Source organism: Miniopterus schreibersii (genome assembly GCF_964146895.1).
Source record: "Miniopterus schreibersii genome assembly, chromosome: 4".
Classification (NCBI taxonomy): Eukaryota; Metazoa; Chordata; class Mammalia; order Chiroptera; family Miniopteridae; genus Miniopterus; species Miniopterus schreibersii.
Genome location: NC_138105.1, coordinates 100,860,089 through 100,881,666, shown reverse-complemented (window position 1 = coordinate 100,881,666; position 21,578 = coordinate 100,860,089). Strand labels below are relative to the sequence as shown.

Sequence of the window (21,578 nt, the reverse complement as noted above, 5' to 3'; positions counted from 1 at the left end):
CAACCGCAGGGCCCCTGCACTTGGGGAGAGAAGCTGCCTTTCTTGGGCCCTGAGAAGCGGCCAGCAGTGCGGAGGAACCGGAGGGACTGGCCCGGGTGTGGGAGGGACTGACCCCCACTTCCCCTCCAGGGCCCTGCCAACTGCTCTGAGCTTGGGCTGCCCAAGGACAGTGTCCCCTTCCAAGGGTGGAGGCCCTTCAAGCAGGGACCTTTCCAAGCCTCAGTCGCCCATCCGCAAAAGCAGAAGTCAGACTTCCCTCGCTGGTGGGCGCCACGATTACTCAGGGAAGGGAACGTTCACAGCCAGCTTCCTGCGCTCCCTGAAACCTGTCCCCATATGGCTCACCCAGGTCCCCTTGGGGGCTGTCATTCCCCCACAGCGGGGTCTCTGCTTTGCCTTGGTAGAGGCCAACCATTGCATCCCCATGTGGGGGCCCTGGGGGCCCAGACTCAGAGCCGGGCTCTGACAAACTGTTATAGGCAGTTAGACAGACATGAGCAGCGCAAGGAAGACGGGCCAGGTGGGCCAGGCACAGAGACTCACCAGGGCAGGGAGCCCCGGGTGCCTAGCAAGGGGCGAAACTGGGAAAACAAGAACCTCGCCCCAAGGGCAACCTCTCCTCCCCCAGCATATCGCTGGTCCTGCGGTTTAGATCCCTGGAGAGTTTCCTCCCTAAAGGTAAAGTCTAGGCCTCTGTTGTATTTCAGCTCCAGGCAGGCCCAGGAAAGCAGAAAAACAGACAATTGGTGCTGTGGCTGCTCCAGATCCGTTGACTAATGACCCTGCCCTGGCTCCGACTAATCAGTGGAGACCACGACCCTGAGAGAGCTCACCTGGCGAGCTGGTGAATATTCTATTAAGACCCTCCCCTGAAATCTCCCCTAAGATTCCTACCCGCAAGAAACAGATAAATAGCTCAGGACAAAGGACCCACTGCATGCTCCCCAAGAGGGGAGCCACCACCACCACCATCTCCTTCCCCCTTCTTTCCTCTAAGGGTCCCCACAAGACTTGCAACCAGGGGAGCGATGGGCAGCGGCGGCTGGTCCCGGGCTCACCCCCTGAATCTGTCTCTAAGGCCCCTTCTCTCTGACTTCCCAGTGAGCCAGAGCAGCCCAGCCTGGGCCCTTCCTGTCGCTTCTTCCATAACCTTCCTTGTTTCACTGTCCTGAGTATATTTTTGCTGCGGCCAATAAATTCTTAATTGCTTTTCTACACTTTGTCTCTTGATTGAAATCTTTCCTTCAAGAAAACAGGAACCGAGTTCTCATTGTCTCCCCGGTGTAAAACCTCACTCGCAGGGCGGCCTGTTTCACTGGTGTGGGGGGGGGGCAGGGTAAGCCTGGGTTCCCTCCCCAGGATGGGCTGCTTGTCCTGGGGAGCCCTGGAGAGGTTTCCCAACCTCCTCAAGGTCACCTGGAGCGCAGACGTCAGGCCTCCCGGTCTTCCTGAGGGACTCTGACAGTCTTTCCCCTGCTGCCCCTCCCTGGCTCCCAGGCCCTCAGGACTGAGTCCAGAGTCGCCCCCACCTGCCCTCTCCACCTGTCTCTCCCAGCGACGCTGAGTGGGCAGGGGTCAGGACAGGGGCAAGGCCATGATGACGGTGGGCGTTGTCGTGGCCGGGCCCTTGATGGGTGCTCTCCTGGCTGGGACAGACCACCCAGAGCCATAGCCATACTCATTCCCTTGTTTGTAGGTGGGGAAACTGAGGATCGCCCCAGGGCCTGGCCAGGATGGGCCAGCTAGAACCCTCAACCCAGGGACCCTTTCCTCCTTAGACAGCTCAGCTGGCCCTGCAGCACGGCTGGGGGGGTGTGTGTGGAGACATTGGGGAGCAGGAAGCCCCACTGGGCTCCCTCCCCATCTGTCCAGGGCTGAGGTCCCAACTCCATGGCATGCTGAGCTCCAAGAGGCTCCCCTCCCTGCTGCACCAGGGCCCCCAGAATGCACTCAGAGGAGGGGTGGCCGGAGATGCTCCCCATCTGAGGCTGCCCCCTCTCTGCCCCTCTCTCCGGGGCCCTACAATGCCGAGTGCTCTCCTCTCTGGGAGGCTGGGAGGGGCCGGCTCCACTGGGCTCCTAGGCACTGGAGTGGGGGGCAGGCAGCCTTCCCAGGGTTCCTCACCAGCCTGGGGCCATTGTGCACCCTCCCAGCTGCCAGCGGGTCCTTCCACCTTCTCAAATGCAAATCCAAGTCTGTCATTCTCCTGCCAACAGCTTCCCTGTTCCCACGGCTCCCGGGGTAGGGGCTGAAATCCTGAGCAGAGCAGCCAGTGCAAGACCCCCGTGGCCTCTGCTGCTCTCCTGAGCCTGTGGCTCAGTCCCTGGGCACCATGGGGTGGAGCTGATGGCCAGGAAGACTCCACCTGCCCACCCACTCGGCCCCAGCCCCTTTCACTTTTCTGGGGGTTGGGGGAGACAGCATGTTCCTGAGCCCCTGGCCACTGCCCCCTCCGCACGTGGTGTCCCTGAGCCTCTCCCACCTGGCTCCTGGCCACCCTGTGCTCAGCCCGAGGTCTGCCCGCTGGGGCCCCACACCTAGGCAGGGGGGTGTTTCCTGGGTGAAGGAACTGACTCGAGTCTGCACAGGGCTCGGCCTGGTGGCGACAGGCAGGCAAACAGACGGAGTGAACCTTGCTGTTCTGCGCCAAGCAACCCTCCCTCAGTGCCCGGCACACTGCAGACGTGCAGCAAATATTAAAACGATGAAATGAACTCATTTGGTGAGAACACAGAGAGAGGGGGGCCGGTCCCAGAGCCGCTGGGCGGCGGGCCGCGTGGGCTGGCTCCATGCAAGGATGTTCCTGGTGGGAAAGCAGCATGTGTGAGGGGCCAGCCCTTCCTCGTTTCTGGAGAGGGCTGAGGTCACCGGGCTGTGTGGCTGGAGGGCAGGGGTCAGGGCTTCACGGGGAAGGGGGCCAGGCTGGGGCGTGCCAGGAATCCTGAGTGCTCCGTGGACCCTACGTGTCTGTTGTGTGGGGGGAGGAAGTGGGTGTTCACAGTGGTTCTTGGCCAAGGACCTGGTGGCAGTGTGGGGAGGAAGGGCCGAAGGGCCTGACCCGGCATCAGGGCGGCCAGAAGGGAGATGAGAAACAGGGAGGGCTGCTGGCCTTCCCACCGGACCCACCCTTCTCTTTATTTCATGGGCGATTTCAAATGTGTGCGCACGTTAGCGGGGCAGCGCTTGGGGCACATGCTCCCCCCTCCCGCCCACCCTGCCCTTCCCAGGGAGAGAGAAATCGCCCAAACTTGGCCGCCTCACTGGCAGCCCCAGAGCCTTGGCACAGCTCAGAGCCTTTCCTTTGAGTCCCAGGCTTTGTGGGCTTAATTAACAGCTCGGGCACCCCTCCCTCAGAAAGGACACAGCACCATGGAGACTTCCCGTGGAGTCCCCGGGCCACAGCTAGTGGGGCGGCCCCTCCAGGAGTGTGCGCTGGGCTCCCAGGGTGCTAACGGAAGGTGTGGCCAAGGCCGTCAGCTGGCCCCAAGCAGGGAGCTCAACCCTCTGCTCGTCCCCTTCATGCCACCTGCTGTCCTGCGCCACACCCAGCAGCACTAAAGGAACAGATGTGGATTCTGTCTTTTCTCCCATATTCCCTGGGAACCCCATATTTAAACCATCCTGGCAAAGGCCTGGGGTAACTCAGTCCCCAGGCTTTAGGGAGGCCCCCGTGCTCCTTGCAGACCAAGCAGGTGCTGCTTTTAAATGGAGACTTCCCCAGGGCACGGAAACCGGGAGAGGATTGTGTGAGTGCGTCTGCCGCATGTTTCTGGGGGAGGCCCGAGGTTGGGCCTTACCCCATTCTCTGCGGCCATCTCAGCCGGGACCCCAGGCCCTGAGATCCCTGGGGCTGCCTCTGTCCTGGCCCCAGCCTCCTGGGAGCCCGCCACAGGCCCAGAAGGCCCCGCCGCTCCTCTGCAGAGCAGTCTCCCGGTGCCCGCTGCTAGTACCACGCGCGGGGACCGGGCTGCCAGGACGGGCTTGGGCGCAGCCTGTGGCCAAAAAACAGGGGTCACACAGGGGCCTCAGACCAACTCTGGGCAAGCAGCGCACGCAGACAAACCACAGACACACCTTGTTCTGTGCAACACACTGGGAAGCAACCCTTCCTCGGAGAGGAAACAGCAGACAGAACAGAAACAGGTTTCCTAGAAACCAACTTTCTATGTCCTTGGCAGCTGCGCTTGATTCCTAAGCAAAGTACTCCTTCCTGCTTCTGAAACAAAAGTGAAATAGAATCTGGAGAAATATGCTCCCTCCTCTTTTCATTTCTTTTTAAAAATATGTCTTTATGGATTTCAGGGAGAGGAAGGGAGAGGGAGAGAGGAGGAACATCAAGGATGAGAGAGGGGCATTGATCGGCCCCTGCACGCCCCCCACTGGGAATGGAGCCGGCCACCCGGGCATGTGCCCAGGCCCGGAATCGAACCAACCTCCTGAATCCTAGCTCGACGCTCAACCGCTGACACGACAGCCGGGAAGTAATTAAACGTGCCGAGCTCACGGCGATTATGACAAATACGCTGCAAAACAATTTTTATTTACAAAGGCCAATGACAATGAGCAGCAGGGAAAGCCTGTCCCTCCCGAGACTCAGCAGCAGCGTACAGGCCAGGACAGGTCCGAATGAAAACGCCCGGCCAGGGCGCTGCTCCCTCCCGAGCTGCCCAACTTCCAGATGAGATCTCTCTGGTCCTAAGGATGCTGGCCAGGTGGCGGTCAGCTTCTCAGGGCCCGGGAGGAGCTCAGGGAGGCGGGCCCCTGGCAGGTCTGTCAGCTCCCACGTCCCGTCTGAGCCGCACGAGCGCAGGCTCTGCTGCCGAGCCGTGGGGGGGCGCTCAGTGGGCTTAGCTGGGCTCTGAGGGGGTCCCAATTTTATCTGGGGCTCGAAGGCAGCGGCTTCTACAAAGGCCTTTACTTCTCAGAGAGGGGGCAGAGCCATGCTGCCCAGGGCTCTGCAGAGCTGGGCCGGGCGTCTGCCTCTCCAGACCCAGGGCCCCTTCCTCTCCAGAGGACAACACACTGTCAGACGGCACAGCCGGGCGTGCGGTCAGGGCCGCTTATCTGAGTCCCTCCTCACCCGCAAAAGCCCTTCCTCCCCGGCCAGCCCAGCGGCACCCCGAGGTACAGCACCCACGGAAGCCTGGGGCACCGCAGTCTGGCCGTCCCCTGGGCCCTCTGCCCCGCCTCCTGGAGGGGCTGCCCCTTCCCTCCAGGGGTCACACTGCACACCCCCCCCGCCCCCCACATCCGCCCTGGTTCAGCCTCCCTCTTCCTGCCGAGTCTGGGCCCACTTCCCACCAGCTCCAGCCCCCGCCCCCCGCAGCTTGTCCGTGTCCATGTCCATGCCCACGTTGGCGGGAGATGTGAGCCAAGGACAACAGGGCACAACCTGGATTCACATCATTGCCACACAGCACCTGTGGAGGCCCAGCCACCAGGGGTCCTGAGGGGTGCCCTGGAGCCTGTGGGACAGACAGCACCTCCTCCGGATGGTCCCCCACCCCAGGGGCCACGTCAGCTCAGGCAGCCAGGCCGTCACGCCGGTCCTGCCGATCCAGGGCACCGAGGGTTACAGATGTGCTGTTGTCAAGGGGAAGGTGAGGCGCAGGTGCTGGGGGGAAACCGCCCCGCCCTGTGAGCCACCCAGCCACCCCACTCCCACCCGGGTAAACAGGACCTGGGCCTTCGGCTGCTAACTGGAGGTCAGGGTCCCTGCTCCTGACCTCTCTTCCCTTTCCAGCCCCCACCAGAGACCTCAGTCTTGCTACCTCCTGAAGCCCCACCCCCGAGGCTCACCCCAGCTCTGCTCACCCACCTGGCCCTACCCCTTGCTGGGCCTCCCACCTGGGTGGCTGGGTGCAGCGTGGGGCACAGTGGAAGGCAGGCCCTCAAGTCCCCAGGCCCAGGCCCGAGCCTTGCAAGCGCCTGGCATGGGCATTCTCCAGGAACAATCGCAGTGTCTGAGGGTCCCAGGGCCGCAGGCAGGCCTTCCCCACCAAGGGCTGCACACTGGACATCGACAGTCCCTGAGGTATGTCGTTTACTGAGGTAGACCAGCAGCGCTGGACCCAGGAGGCCCAGGGCACGGCGACCGTACATGTCCCCATGGCAGGGGCACGTTCTCAGGAAACTCAAGGTCATGGGCTCAACTTGCCCTTCTCAGCTCTGCCCACCAGCCAGGCCCCCGCAGGTCTCGGTGCACAGATGGGGATGCCCCGCAGAACCTGCTCCCCACTCTGGGCAGGGCTTGCCCTCCAGGCCCAGGGAGGGTGCCCTCGCCTGGGGCTCCTTAAGGGAACAGAAATGCAGAAAGGCCCACTTTTGGTCCAGGGGCAGGAGGAGTGGCCTCACAATCAAGAAGGCACGTGGCCCCTACACTTCCTGCTCAGCTGGCTCGGGCTGACCTTTAGCTCTGACCCTGGCACCCAGCGTGGACGGGTCAGGTTCCCTGGGACAGACCCAATGGATAAAACAAAGCACTGGGCAGCGCCCAGCTCAGCCGAGACACCAGGCAGCCCGGCGGGGGAAGGAAGAAGGAAATGGACCTGGCAGCCCACAGGCCGAGTGAAAATTAAATGAACGGGGCTTGGCTCAGTGTCTTCAAGGTCAAGGCTGGGCTCCCTGGTGGACCCCAATCCCGGGTGATGTGCGGGCGCTGAGAACCGCCCTGTGAACCGCAGCTGAGAGCAGGGGGCAGTGCGACCACAGCCCCCCCAAGGTGAGAGGAAGGCGCGCAGGGTCCTTACACAAACCAGCCGCGCGAGAGAAGCTGGGGATGCTGAGTGGAGAGCAGGTCTGTTCTTTTCCTAACGAGATAAAGCACTTTGCAGTTCTAGGTCTCTCCTCTAACGCGAGCCCTCTTAACCTAACCTTCCGCAGACAGGGCGTCGCCACGTGGGACACACCCATAGGGACTGAGGACAAGGGGCAGGGGGGCGCTTTTCTTCAAGGGCGGAGTCGGAGCCACGACAACCTCGTCGGAGTCGTCGGAGTAGGCGTCTTCCCAGCGTGGAGATGCCGAGGGCGGTGGCTCCGAGGGAGGGGGCTCTGCTGAAACGAACCGGAGAGGGAGGCGGTCACGTCAACCGCCCAGACCCTGCGTGCAGCACCTCTTTCAGGGTAGGCGGGCCCAAGGCTACTCCCCAGAGTAGTGCTGGACAGACCGACCTCAGAACCGGCCTCACACCGTCATGGCCTCCCATCACCCCCTAGTCACCCCACCTCAGCCTCCTGGCCCAGCTCCGAACACTCTGGCCATTTCCTGGAAGCAAAACAAGCGCGTGTGGCAGGCAGGCCTCGGAGGCGGCGGAGTCTGGGGGGTGCTACCCGAGTCGGCCTCGAGCGGCATCCCAGGGCCTGGTGCCGGTGGCGGCTGAGGTGCTCGACCAGTGGCCACCAGCTCCCAGTGAGCTCACCCACTGAAGGGGAGAAGGCAGGACCCAAGCTGTGACCACAGGCACACCTGAGCCGCCACCTCCAGACCAGATGGGCCCTGGGACCCGGGTGATGGAGGCGAGGAGGGCAGGCCCTATACCAACAGCCACAGAGAAAGCTCCTGTTCTACTGCTTTGTAAAGATAAGTGTAAAGCCCTGGCTGGTCCGGCTCCATGGTTAGAGCGTCAGCCTGCAGACTGAAGGGTCCTGGGTTCAATTCCCACCAAGGGCACGTGCCGTACCTCGGTTGCAGGCTCATTCCTGGCCCCTGGTCGGGGCCCGTGTGGGAGCCAATCGGTGTCTCTCTCTCCCCCCCCTTCCACTCTTTGAAAAGCAGTGGAAAAAATATCCCCAGATGGGCATTAAAAAGCAAACAAACAAAACAGGTGAGAGTAAAAGTGACCAAGCATGGACTTGAAATAAAAGGGGAGGAAGCTAAGACTCATCGCACGGCAGATGCTCTAACTGCATCGGCTTCTTCCTGTACCTTTCAAGAGAATTCTTACCAAAGGGGAAACTTATGAAATTAAAAACATCAGTTTTCAACATTAAAGTCAAGTTTTCTCCTGTGAAAACAGACAATCGGATGGAACCGGGGCTTGATGGACCCGGTCGCCTGGGGAAGCAGGCTGAACGCGGACGTGCCCTGCGCTGAGTCGGTGGCGGCGGGGAGCCCGCGCTCTAACGTCCCGGGCACTCAGCGCGAGGCGGGAAGGTGGGTCTGCCTCCAGGCCTCCCCAAGGGCCTGCTGAGCCTGGCGGAGCCCAGAGTCCCAGCCCAGGGGCCCTGGGGTTTTGTGCATCTACACACTGTCCCTGAGGTCCCACGACTGCTCATTTGTCCGCTGAGCTCTACAAATGGAGGCTTTGGAGAGAATATCCAAGTCTGAAGCTCGCTAGCGAGGACAAGGCTGGAAAAACAGCCGAGGCAGATAAAAGGCGATTTCCACGCGGTGCTCTTGGGTGACGCCTGGGGCAAACCCCGCCGTGCGCCTGTCCCAGAGCCCCCAGGCAGCCCGAGGGAAGGGCTCCTGCACGGCGACTGCTCGCGGGGCCTGGCCTCCCACTCACCGGGACAGGGCTGCGGGGCTGGTCCCTCCCTGGCGTCCCCACTGCTCACTTCGCCCTCTTCCTGACCTGGAACGACACGCAAACGAGAAGCAGGCGGTCCGCAGTCGGCATCAGGCCGGCACAGGGCCGGTCACATCCTCCGTCTCCCCCCCGACATTCTTGGTTCAGAAAAACTGCTTCCAGGCGACCATTTCACAGTGTTTACAAACATCGAGTCGTCCTGCTGTTCACCTGAAACTAACACAACGTCACACGTCGGTTACGCCTCAAACCCCAAACCACTTGTACGCTCGCCCTGATGGAAGACCCTGCCGCCCCACAGCCTGCTCCGACTCCATCTCCCACCTAAGGACGCAGCGCCAACAGGCTTCCTGGAAACTGCCACGGTGGCAGCACCCGCTCGGCACCTTCCCAAACGGGACCCGAGGCTAGAGCTGAGGAGGCGGCGCAGAGACGAAGGCACGAGGCAGGACGGACCTGCAGGACGGCCCCAGGCCCCAGATTTGGGGACTGAGAGCAACTCCCAAGCTGCCCCCTCGCATGCGAGGGGATGAGCCAGCCCTTGGAGGGAGCCGGGCAGGGTTGGGCCGGCCTCAGTGTCCGGCCACCCCAGGTTTCCCCAGTAGTGGTCTGGACCTTAATGACCCTGAAAAGGAAACACGAGCAAAACCAGCCACCGGGGAAAACGCTGGCCCGAGGGAGGGAACCACACCCCCCAGCTGGAGCTGAGGGCAGTCAGGACACAGGCGCCCTGAAGCTCCGACGGGGGGCCTGCAGGTGACGGTGGAGACCGAGATGTCACTGACGCCGGACTGTCTGGCCCTTTGAGCTGTGGGAAGTACCCTGGGCTCATCTGTTTCTCCTACAACCCACAGGAAAGGGCCGGAGCCGTGGCAGGGAGGCTGGGCGGAGGCATCTCCCAGTGACTTTGTCCGCAGGCGGCCACAGGTGGGCCCAGCCCCTTGCATGTGCTCACACGCCCCGCGCTGCGGGGACAGGGCGGCTGTTTAGGCTGGAACCTCCGAGGGCGCTCTGGCTCTAGCTCCGACAGCCAGATGGCAGGAACTTACCAGCAGGTGCCACAGGGAGACCGGGAGGGGAGGGCGTGCCACATGCGCCCGAAGCAGCCGTGGTCTTCGTAGGAGCTGCGGTGTGAGGTCTTTGACTGGAAGAGAGAGACTCCAGCTGATCCTGACGGCAGGCTCACTGGTCCCTGGAGCCGCTGCCTGGCAGGGCAAGGAGCACCGCAGCCGCCCCCGGCCGAGCCCTGGTCCTGGCAGGCTGGCCGCGCAGGCCTCGCTGTCCTCGGTCGGCCCACACTCACTGAGGTCCTGAGGTCGGGCCTCAGACCCCCTCCCGGCCGTGTCTCTGTGCTGAGGTGCCGCTGTCACCTCCGGGCCCTGGCCAACTGCCCAGGGGAGGACCTGCCACCATCAGATGGAGCCAGGCCTGCGACTGACTAGGCTGGCCCTGCTGCAGAGAGCAGCTGTCGGCCTAACCCTGACGGGCGCTGTCCGCCACGGAGGCTGCGCAGCAGGAGTCTGGGGAGGTGAGCGCGCGGTGCTGGTGGGACCGGGAGGGGCTGAGCTTCCCAGGCAGTGGACACTGGCCATACCCCAGACGCTCTCAGAGCTTCGCTGTGGACCCCACTGTTGGCCCGAGTTCACTCAGATGGGTAATTTTCAGGACACGTGTGTGGCTGCAGGAGGCCCCCGAGCCCTGGACGGCCCCACGGTTCCTTTAGAAAGTACGCACTGGCAGCCAGTCCACAAACTGGGTCCTGCCAATCACACGGAGTCTCACCCTTCTATCTGTCCCTCCCCATATGACCAGGACATGTGGCCCACCCCACCTGGACGGCACGGGAGCAATTTCTCACCAGGTGGGACTTCTGCACTGGCAACACATCCCAGCTCTCGCACCGAGCCTGGCAGTGTCTGTGCCGCATTTCCCTGGGATGCAGAACAGAGCCGGGCCTGCCAATCAGCTTACCTGTGCCCGACCCGTGCCATGTGTGCCCGGAAGACGGACTGGATGACAGTAATGGCCTCCTCCTGCCCAGGGTCGCCCTCGGCTTGGACAGTGGGGCTCGGAGCACGAGGTGAGGGAGGGTTCTGCAGAGTAACGATGGGTAGAGCCTCTGAGAACCTGCACCGCCCTCCAGTGTGGCACAGCTGGCACCCTGGACCTCGAGAGCCAGGTAAGGGCACAGCTCTATTTCAGGGGGCTCCCTCATTACTATCAGTCTTAGCCCTTAGCCCCTAGGGATCCTTAAAATGAGCACCCCGTCACTGCCACAGAGGCTGGTAGGACAGGACGCTCAAGTCTGTGCTGTGTTTCTAAGCTTCTGTCTAAATGGCAAGATGGACTTGCTACTTGATATTCTAGCGCCTTGAAGTAACTGGACCCCAAGGCTACGTCCACCCAGGCCCTGCAGGAGCCTGGGGAGGGCGGGCAGGCGCACCCACAGGGCGAGGCAGGACTGGGACTGGGGGTGCTGTGCATTCCCTGGTTGATGAAATCTGAGAACCTGGGCTGGGCCCCGCCTGGAGGGTTACCTGGCTGGGGAGGCCGGGCACACTGGGAGACGCTGACCCACGCGCTCTGCTCGATAACAGACTTTCCCTGGCCAGGTGTCCCCGGAAAGCGGCCTGAAGCACCGTGGCCGCCTGTCAGGGAGCAAGGAGAGAGATGGGGGTTAATTTCCCAGGAAGGTGGCAGGTGCAGATGAAGGGAGCTTCCAGAGGGAAAGCTCCGATGTCCCGTATGACCACAGGGTCACAGGGGACTTACAGAGCCTCTTCTCTCACCAGAACCTCCTACGGCAACAAACACCGCCTCCGGGGAGGCAGCACAGCTGCCAGGCCCCGTCAAGCACGTCCTGGACCGTAAACGACTGTCGAGTCAGTGCTGTTGGGCTCAGCAAGTCCACGCGGTAACCACAGCTGGCTTCCTGCTGGGATCGCTATTCCATTCCTACCCTTCCCCTCTCCCCCTCCTGACGTCAAGTGGGGACCGTGATCTCACTCTATCCCAAAGCTTAGCGGTCCTTCAACCTTCATCTTCACGGTTTTCTTAACTACACGTGGGTGTGAACGCGACGCCCTGGGTTCGGGGCAGCATGTTGTGGGAATGGCCCTGCCTCCTGCAGGACGGGGCTCCGGGAACTGTCAGGGGAACGACAGAGAGTCCTTGGAGACCAGACGCTCCGTGATCACAGTCACCACAGGAAGGCCAGGTGACGGAAATGCCACAGGCATGCGGTCAAGAAACAAGCACAACAAAGGAAGGAGGGAGGCCCCCTGAGCAGGCGGACATTTGGACGAACCCAGGAGGTTCACAGAGCCACGGTGTCAGCTGGGGGGCAAGGACCACTGACGCTATTTAGGCAGCGGGACAGAAGCCCCATGCGGGCCCACGCTGTCCACGGAGCCCTTGTGACAGCCCCCCATGGAGATCTCACCATCCTCCTGAGCCCAGAGGGGAGGGAACTGCGGCTTAGGGAGGGGATGGGCAGAGGAAGGGCAGGGCCTGGGAGACAGCACAGGCTGGTGTCTGGTTTATGAGCTCACTCTAGAGCCCTGAATCCCAGAGTCATCTTTCACTCATTCAAAAGACAGAACGCTAACCACACGCAGGCACCATTCTCGGTGCCAGGAACACAGTGGCAAAGACAGACGGCCCTGCCTCCATGGCACCTGCCAGGTGGGGACAAAGGCTCTGAGGACACATATAGCAGAGCAGGGCAGGCTGGGGAGGGCTGGGGGGTGCTCAGAGGAGGGTCTCCAGGAGGCAGTGATTCAGTAGAGACCTGAATAAAGTGGGAGCAAAACGTGCACATTTCTAGAATGAGAGCCTTTGGGGCGGGGGTGGGGCAGCGAGTACAAAGGGCCTGGGGCAGGACTGTCCTGGTAGGGTCCTTAAGGATCAGCTTAGGGTTTTGTTCCTGGTGTGGGTGGTGTTATTTAGCATTTGAAAGCATCGCCTGGTGGGACAACTGAGTGGGGACAGAAGCAGGAGTCCCTGGCTCAGATCCGCACTGTCCCTGTGCCATCAGTTCTGTGCTGTCCCTCTCGGCACCTCCCGCTCCAGCCTGGCTCCAGCCTGGCTCCCCTGTGCTCACACAGACCTGCTCTCCTTCCAGCAAGCACAGTCTTCTGCACGCCTGGGGCTTTACTTGCTCCAGTCTTCTGCCTGGAACACCCTTTCTCTCTCTCACTCCTCAGTCCCCTTGGTTCCCACTCAAGGCCCGATGGAGCCCAAACGCCACCCTCCACACGGAACTGTGATGACTGTTGGCCCGTGTGGATGCAAAGGGGCCACACACTAAACTTGACAAGCTCAGAAAAGGCCTGCGTGGGGGCCTTACAAACTCAGAGACTGAAAGTAACCACAAGGACGGTCTGAAATTAAAACTTCCTAACTGAAAGCAAGTCCTGTGGGCAGTCGAGTCCTAGGCCTGCAGCTTCCTGGACAAAGGTCCATCTTTACCTTGACTGAGCCTCTATTGTCTTTTTGTATCTAAGATAACACACCTTTGGGGTATCTGAGTGATCCCCTTTTCCAGACCCCTCAGGGCACAGTCTCCCACCAGAGCACAGACCAGGAGCCCCGACTGTTATCTGCCCCACACACCATCCCCACGTGCCGTCGGCTGTTACTACACTGCGCCTCCGACGTGAAGGAAGAGCCCGTCTCTCCATTTTACTCTACCCAGTCCCAGAGGCCCCCTTGGCCTTCTCCTGCCCCCCTAATCTGTCACCAATGGACTTCACGTAACCCTTCTCCTGCCTCCTGACTGTAACGCGTAAAACATGGCAAAACTGCCGTCTCCGGAGCATTTTCTCAATCCATCGAGATTTTGCTTCTGGGCCATTGTTGTCAGTTTGGCTCAAATAAACTCATAAAAACTCTTACACCTGTCTGCCCTAATGCCTGTGTCCCGAGGGCCCGCCAGGTGGCCTGACACAGGCTGCCTGTGATCAGCGGGTGGGCGGAAGGGTGACTGACTGACAGGCACCTGCGGAGGCCGGAGGCCACCCAGACACTGACCAGGTTAGTATCACTTCTGTGTGCAAACAGCCTTGGGGTCGGGTCTGAGTTCAGGGAAACAAGCATTTAACAGACTTTTGGAGACACCCCACGCAGCTCTCCTGGAACTGGTGGAACGAGCCTTGCTTACCTCATCCAGCACAGCCTTTCTTTTCTGAAAGAGAGACAGGTGACGAATTAACTCGAGGATAGTTCTTCACAGCCGTGTCCATTTCCTGCCCCTGCCCATCAGTCACCAGGAGGGGAGGTGCTGTGACCGACGGGCTGGGGGGCTGGCAGCCTGGGGACCAGCCATTGCCTCTGCCGTCACGATGGGGCCGCTCCTCCTCCGGGACGGCCAGGAGGGGCACCTCCCTCCGCAGCAGGATCCCACGCCCCCCCGGCCCCGGTGTGGTGTCTGCCCCTCACCCAGGCACGTATTTCTTGGCCATGTCTGCTCTGTCTCCCACATTCTCCTGCCTGTCACCTGCACTGACCACGGAGCCTGCACCTCAGAGAGACTCGGTGAGTGTGGGTTAGTGAACAGGCGGCCAGAGCGGTTTCTGCAGCTGGGAACCAGCTCAGCACATGCCCTGGTTGGCACAGGCCCGCAGCAGGGACCTCCTGGGAGCCCTCACCTGGAGTCTGTACACCTTCCACCGGGCCTGCAGGACCCTGGCGGCCGCGTGTCTGTGCTCCTCCGAGCAGGTGCAGGGGGGCCGGGGTGAGCCCTCCTCGCTGGCGTCGGGCTCAGAGTCCTGCTGAGAGGGACTGCTGGCAGGGCGGGCAGGTCGGGGCTCCTCCGGGGCCTGCAGGGAATTGAGGTGTAAGGGTGACTGCACCTCGGGGCAGGTGGCAGGGACCACTTGCCTCGGTACAGGCTGTGCCTATCAGACCCGACTGTTAATTCCAGGAGAAGCTGCTCCCGCCCCACCCAGCACGTGAGCCGGGGCACGGAGGCTGGGTTGCCCTGACCCTGCGCTCCCTGGGGCGCTCTCCCGAGATGCGGGCTCCGTCCGACAGGCAGCTCAGCGGTTTGGACATCACAAGAATGACCTGCCTTCCAGGGTCCTTCTTTGGTCTTTTCAGTCTAATGCTGTTTTACGAGAGTGGGGCTTCTGGGGTCAAAGGCAGCAGGTTTCCAGCTGGGTGTTGATGCAGAAAGAAGCCAGGGCTGCTACCATGACGATCGAAACAGCACTGACTGTGCCACTTGAGGGTCCACACTTACGACCTACGAGCCACCTCTCGGTAAGAATCAAGTCCGTGGACGTTTTCTTCACACCCGTGGAGCTGGAAGAAGCCCTCCCCCAAGGGAGGGAGGCCCAGCAGGTACAAGTCCGGGTCCTATAGACCCACAAAAACCACTGCCCCCGACGGGCCACAGGGTCCCAGCACACCAGCCGGCCACCAGCCTCTCGGGGGGCTGCAGTCACGTTCCCCAGGACCCCCGGTGCCCAGCTTCTGTTCCCTTAAGAAGGGCCGTGGATCCCCCATCGTGACATCTCCAGGCCTTTGCTCTCCTGAGAGATGAGTCTGTCACCCCTGCCCTGTGTCACGCAAACAGGTAGTCAGTGACCTGGAAGATGGAGGGACATTTGCTCCAACAGCTCTGGGCAGGCGGTGGGGGACTTTAAACTCTGACACGCACACGTCCTGTCAAAGCCGCCCCCTCCTGTGCTTCTCCTACAAGGACCACTCGCACCCCAGTGCAGAAGGCGCCCCGTTCAGGAGACGCGAACGTGCCGAGTCCCCCACTCTCCTTTACGGGAAGTGCCTTCGGGCAGGAAAGACCCAAAGCTAACACACGCTCATTGTGAAAACTCGAGACAACACTAAAAGCAAGGAAAATGTGTTCAGACTCTCACGGGGAAGCATCCGGGTTGGGGATCCCTGCAGACACTCCCCACAGGCGTTTTCCTGATAAACGGGGACCAGCACCCTGACCTTCCTGGGGGCAGGGGTTTGTGTCCAGCAGACGACAGGCCACACGCACTTTCCCACGTCAGTGAGCGGAGTCGGCTCTGCCTCTGCAAGGGGGCGGTGCCCAGGCTGAACGCCCTCCTGCGTGCTCGCTGTCTCCTCCCTGGCGCCGTCTGCGGCGTGAGCAGGGCTGTCCCTGTGCTGGGAACCGGCAGGGAGCATGGTCACCTCCCTTGGCCCACCTGCGCGGTCAGTGGAAAGCAGGGACCCACCACCCGTTCCTGCCATCTACAGGGACATGATTAATGCCGAGTGTAACTGACTCCAGTCAACCTCCTGAAGAGACTGACAAAGGGTGTGGCTCCTGGAGGGACGAGCTCCGGTCAGCCCACTGACACGGCCACTCGGCCCCGCGCGGAGTCAGTGGACGAGTCAGATCCAAAATTACTGACACTGGAGAAAGTGGCAGACCCCGAGGTGGAGGTGCCGCAGCATCGAGCTGGATCCCCCAACGGCCAGGTGGGGGACGAGCACAGGACTTGTGTCCAGTTTGTGCTCAGGGAGGAGGTCAGAGCTCAGAGGACCTGTCCTATCTCCACCCACACGGTGCCAACAGGGCGCTGCTCCGCCTCCCCCCGAGCGCCCACAGGGAACCTCCGCGGCGGGGGGGGGGGGGGGGGGGGGGGGGGGGGGGCGGCTCCCAGAGCCGGGTGAGCTCCACGGTCAAAGCCGTCACTTCCAATTCTGCGGGACGTGGAAAATACTTTCTCCCTGAGGGACACGGCTGACGGGACGGTTTTAAGAAAAAGCAGACACATCTACTCATGGGGCTGCCGCCAGGGCTCACGAGGGCCTGACGCAGTCACACACAGGGAAGCCAGAACTTCACTGTCGGGAGCACCCCACTGGGAAGAGACTGTGAGAATCGCCCAAAAGCGCCGTGGCGCCAGACAAGACACACGGCACGGCTCCACCACAGGACACCGGGCCGCCAGCAGCAACCGCCACCTCGCCCTGCGTCACAGCCACCGGGGCAGACGGCATGGGCGTCGGGTAAGCAGGGCCTCCCGAGAAGTGGCCATCACGCAGAGGGGCCCGTGTCCTGGACACGGGATAGGGGTTCTGCAGGCCTCAGAACATCACCCACAGATGGAGGCCACCACTGAGATGCACCCACACAGTAACACAGACTGCTCTCTACTGATCAAACAGAACAGCTCCAGAAGGGAAGAGATGGGCTTGCCATGTCCACCCCTCGCCGCCGGCCGGCAGGACACACGGGGGCCAGGCCGTGCACAGCCTCTGGGGGGGCAGCGAGCACGGAGCATATGCCGCGAGGACGGCCCCTTTCCGGGGCCCTGGCTCCGTCTCAAGCACACGCAGTTCACGTGCTCACGGACGAGGCCTGAACACTCAGGCTCGGCTACGGAGCCGCCTCGGGGAGGAAGCCAGAGCAGAATTAGAAAACAAATCGTTGGTCAGCCGTGAGCAGCTGGCCATGCCTCCCTTCTGGTGGCCAGTGCCAACCTCCGCCAGGCCACTGCTACTGAAACAGTACGTCACTTTCAGAAGCAACAGAACTTCTCGGCTAAAACGTACCCAGGTAAAGAGGCCCCATGCTGGCGGGTCCCCGGAACTGCTCAGACCTCAGCAGGTAGAGAGCGCGCAGGGCTGCCCACGCCCTCTGCCAGCTCTAACGTGCGCTCTTTCTGGGCACCAGACCACGTGGCTCCATCTGTCCCAGTTACTGGACAGGCCCCTCTTGCAGGGCCTGCAGGCAGGATTTCCAGCCTCGCGACCGATGGTGAAAGACACCAGCTCGCCCCCGCCATCAGAATCCAGAGTGCAGGGCAGGGTGAGCGACGCATCCCTGCCACCAGGAGTCCGAGTGCAGGTGGCACTGTGCCAGCAGGGACCCTCCTGGCCACAGAGCCCACCTGGTCCGTGTAAGTGGAGGGAGCCAGGGTAGGGGACAGGCAGAGGCTCTGCCCACACTCACCCCCTTCCTGCCCTCAGGCTCTGCAGAGGGGACCTGCCACTCACGTCAGTGCTGACGACCAGTTAGCCCAGAACCTTGGGTTCAACAGGCACATGTACAGAAATGAGTGTCGGTGCCGGAGGCGGGAAACGGGATGGAGGCAGCCGGGGCCGTCCCCTCTCGTCTGAGTCCCCGCGCCCAGGCCGTACCTCAGGGGTCACTTCCGTGGGGTCGTCTCCCTCTCCCTTCCTAACTGCTTCCAGGTCTTGACACTTTGTGGTCAGAGCTTGAACTTCCTCCCTGTGGGAAAGGGAGAAGGTGACACCGTACCTGCCAACACCGTGGGCCCAGCCGCCACCCACAGCACAGGGGCGCGACGGGGCGTCGACTGTCGGCACCCCGTGGGGCGGAGCGGCGTGGGGGCTGGGACGAGGGTCCCCCAGCACCACTCCTGGCACCTGAGAACTGAAAAAAGGCTGACTGAGCAGGTGCTCAGTGGGGTGTTAAGGAAACAACGTGAACACAAGGAAGCTCGTCCTTGCTACAGAATTAAAGGCCAAGGAAAAACAGCTCTTCACGTGCACCTGCCCTTTTGGTCCAGTTCTGACCTCTGGCCACATCTAGTCACATTTCTTCTGAAAACAAAAATGTTCATGAATTTTAGCAATTGTCTTACTAGTTATTCTGAGTGCTAAGTAGTTCTGCTCAGATTTCTAACCTACTTTTGGGGGCATTTTTTATTGACATAAAAGACTATTTTGTACAATTCAGGGTGTTCAGTAAGTTCACGGCGCTGTGCCGCCATCCTCTGCCTGGTTCTGGCACCCCCGGGGCTTCCATGACCCCCAGGAGCCCCGCAGTCCGTCACTGCCCCTCCCCCAGCCCTTGCAACCACCAATCTCCTGTCTCTGCCTGGACGTTTCCGAATTACAGGACGTGCGGCTTCCCTCGGACACGGCTTGAGGCGCACCCACTGTCCCGCGTCAGAGCTGCAGCCCTTTGTACAGATACACTTCAGTGTCTGACCCATCAGCGGACGGACATCTGGGCTGTTTCCGATTTGGGGCTGAGGTGGACAATGATGTTGCGAAGGTGTGTGGGGGGCACTGTCCGAGAAGAAGGGACACCTGGGCCAGCTCTGAGCCAGCGGTGGGCTGGGCGCCGCTGGGGTGAGGGCTGGGGGCGCGGGAGGTGCCCGGCCAGCTCGCTAACTGGCCTGGAGGGGGAGGGGCCGCTCCCAGCAGGAAGAGCGGGGTCCTGGCCACTCGTAACTCTGAGGCCTGGCTCGCTCACCTCAAAGCCTCCTCTCTCGCTCTCCTCGCCTCCTCGCCTTCCCGCACCTCTTCCAGCTCCCTCTCCAGGTCGGCCTTGGTCTGGAGCAGCTGCTTTACCTCCAAGCTGAACAGAGAACCGGATACATTCAGCGTTTATGAAACAAAGGTCACAGTAATTGCCGGGCCAGCGAGGCTCAGCGCTTGAGCATTGACCTGGGATCCAGGGGATGGAGGTTTGATTCCCGGTCAGGGGACACGCCTGGACTGTGGGCTTAATCCCCAGGTGGGGGCTGCAGGAGGCAGCCCATCAATGACTCTCTCATCATTGATGGTTCTCTCTCTCCCTCTCCCTTCCTCTCTCTGAAATCAATTTTAAAAAAAAACTAAAAAAGAAAAAGAAAAAGATGCAGCCGCCCAACCCCGTCACTCATGACTGTGGACGGACGCGGGGCAGAAGGAAGCAGACAGAGCCCGGCACAGACTCGAGGGGCCGCACCTCTAACCAGCCCCCAGGTGGTGCGGGGCTGCTGGCCTCCCAGGCCACCCTGAGGAGCAGGGTCTGAGGGAGATAGTGGGTCTCAGGAGGCTTTAGATTACTCTCAGCAGAACCGAGACTAGAGAAGCCCCAAATTCAGGGGGGGGTGGTGCATGTCAGGTGGCTGCAGGCCAGGACGAAGAGGCCAGGGAGTAAGCGCTCCCACGGTCGCCACAAGCATTTCACAGTGCACGTCCCATTTGACACACGAGGTGTCACGAACACATTACTGAGTCTAGGCCACTCTGCATAGATCTAAAAGAGAATCCGGGAATCCCCCCAGGGTCTGATGTAGAGAGATTTAAATGACCCCTCTTTCAATGATGTAATATGGCCAATTAATGCCTTCGTTTTACCGCTCAAGCTGCCTGTATTTCACAACCAAAATGTAAGTTTTAGAATCACCTAAAACATTTGTGCAGTTACTGCTGTGGGCTGAGCACTCTCCCCAATTCACGAGGCCGGTTTAAGACTGGCAAGAATACATTCCAACAGGAACTCGGGGCGCCGGGGAGGGGGGGAGGGGGGACCACATACTCTCTCTCCTGCAGCTGGGCCTGCAGGGCCTTCCGCTCGCCCTTCAGGCTCCGCACTGTGCCCCGGAGACGCTCACTGTCCTCGTGGCGCTTGTTGTCCTCCTGGCACTCGGGTTGGGGCTGCCTGTGGGCCCAGGCGCTGGATGCGGGGAGAGCCAGTGGGTCTGACCGGACCACGTCCAAAGCCTGAGGTTCTGGGCTTTCCACTGAGCTGATCTTCTGGGGCAACACAGGCGCTTGTTAGATGTCACTGCTAGAGACCCCACGGGCGTCAGCCCCGCCCCGCCTGGGAAAGCTCGCCCACTGTGCCCCTGACCTCCTCCGGGGCCTTCCTTTCCTAACAAGCTTGATTTAAAATTGCCCACAAAAGCCCGGCCGGGCGTGGCTCAGCAGTTGAGCATCCACCTAGGATCCAGGAGATTGCAGTTCGGTTCCAGGTCAGGGCACAGGCCCAGGTTGCGGGCTTGATCCCCAGTAGGGGCGGGCAGGAGGCAGCCGATCAATGACTCTCATCATTGATGTTTCTCTCCCTCTCCCTTCCCCTTTCTGAAATCAATAGACATATTTAAAATAATAAATAAAATTGCCCACAAATTATGAAGTTATTATGTTTTCTGCTTTTAAATATGTGAAGTTGTATTTATAAAGTGTTTCCCTCCAGGTTTACTCTCTCAGCCAAACAATACAGCAGCGCTGAGTATTTCACCCTCTGCTCAGAGGTGCCGGCGCTCTGACTGCACCAGTCAGACTGCTTAGTCTGCAAATCCATGCTCGGACCTGAGGAAAGTCCACGGCATGGACAAGCAGTTCTCTGTGAGCTCGAGTAGCGCACGTGGGCGAGGCAACCACCTGGGAAGCGATGGGCAGCAGGAGCCCAGGTGTGCAGGTGAGGCTGGGTTCCTGAAGGCGCCGGGCCCTTTGCACCCACCGCTGTCCTGGCTGGCACGGTGTGGCTCAGGTCCCGCCCCACTCTGGTCTGCCGTGCCCATCTGCAGGGCCACCTCACTCAGCCCCTAAGTCCAGGAGCAAAGCCCCGCACCTCTCCGTCTTTATCAGCCACCCACACTCCTCGAGCACGGGCAGGTCCTGAACAAGGCAGGCGACGCTCACCTTCTCCAGCTCTGCGATCCGTCTCAGCAGCCGGGCCTTACTCCACTCCATGTACCCTAGTGGGAGCAACGGGCTTATAAAAGACACTTCCTGCGACCCCCCAACAGGCCCCTTTGGCCAGACCACTGTCTTCAGTGGCCTGACGGCCTGCAGCTCCCCTCCCAGGCGGGCTCCGCCGTGGGGCCCCTGTGAGGCCGGCAGACCCCTTGCTCCAAAGGGCTTCTCCACGTGGAGTCTGTATCCCTCCCACTGTAGAGTCTCCTCAGGCCTCCATTGGACATTCTTTCCCGATTCTGCCCTCATCAGGCTCTCGCCCCACCTGGCCATCAACACGACTCTTCCAGGTCACCAGGGTCTCCCTGTGCCAGCCCCACAGCCCAGCCCCCGTCACAGCCTCCTGGGTCAGCCCTCGTGTCCTGCACCTGCCCTCAGGCCACCGCTCACTCCTGCCCCCCACCACTCGCAGGTGCCCTGATGAAGCCCGGGTCACCCGCTCCCTGGCGGCCACCACGCTCAGTCCCGCCAAGGCCTCGGCCCCGAGCTCACCGGCACCCCTCCCCCAAACCTGCTCCTCTCTGCACTGTGCGCCGCCCGGTCCAGGACACCAGCAGCCCCTGTGAGGACACTGGGGCTTGGTCCTCTGGGCCCCCTTCCACCACGGTCTGCTCAGCACGGCAGCTGGGG

At 61.3% G+C, this 21,578-nt stretch overlaps 1 protein-coding gene across 6 annotated transcripts in view; it reads right to left on the bottom strand.

The window, feature by feature from the left end:
• Window positions 1–4,511: 4,511 nt before the first annotated feature.
• The window catches only part of IQCE (IQ motif containing E), a 31,487-nt gene continuing 14,420 nt past the window's right edge, over window positions 4,512–21,578 (bottom strand). For 2 of the 6 annotated variants that reach the window (XM_081134458.1, XM_081134459.1), the window contains 11 exons: window positions 20,895–20,950; window positions 19,786–20,003; window positions 18,733–18,837; window positions 17,649–17,739; window positions 14,177–14,347; window positions 13,690–13,713; window positions 11,066–11,176; window positions 10,500–10,621; window positions 9,578–9,672; window positions 8,508–8,573; window positions 6,034–7,053 (listed from right to left, as the gene is read on the bottom strand). In XM_081134458.1, the coding sequence (XP_080990584.1) occupies window positions 6,869–7,053; window positions 8,508–8,573; window positions 9,578–9,672; window positions 10,500–10,621; window positions 11,066–11,176; window positions 13,690–13,713; window positions 14,177–14,347; window positions 17,649–17,739; window positions 18,733–18,837; window positions 19,786–20,003; window positions 20,895–20,950 (1,244 nt within the window). In that variant the 3' untranslated portion in view covers window positions 6,034–6,868. Of the gene's footprint in view, window positions 7,054–8,507; window positions 8,574–8,607; window positions 8,745–9,577; window positions 9,673–10,499; window positions 10,622–11,065; window positions 11,177–13,689; window positions 13,714–14,176; window positions 14,348–17,648; window positions 17,740–18,732; window positions 18,838–19,785; window positions 20,004–20,894; window positions 20,951–21,578 lie in introns of those variants that run through there. The other 4 variants (XM_081134454.1, XM_081134456.1, XM_081134455.1 and 1 more) reach the window with 4 other exon arrangements.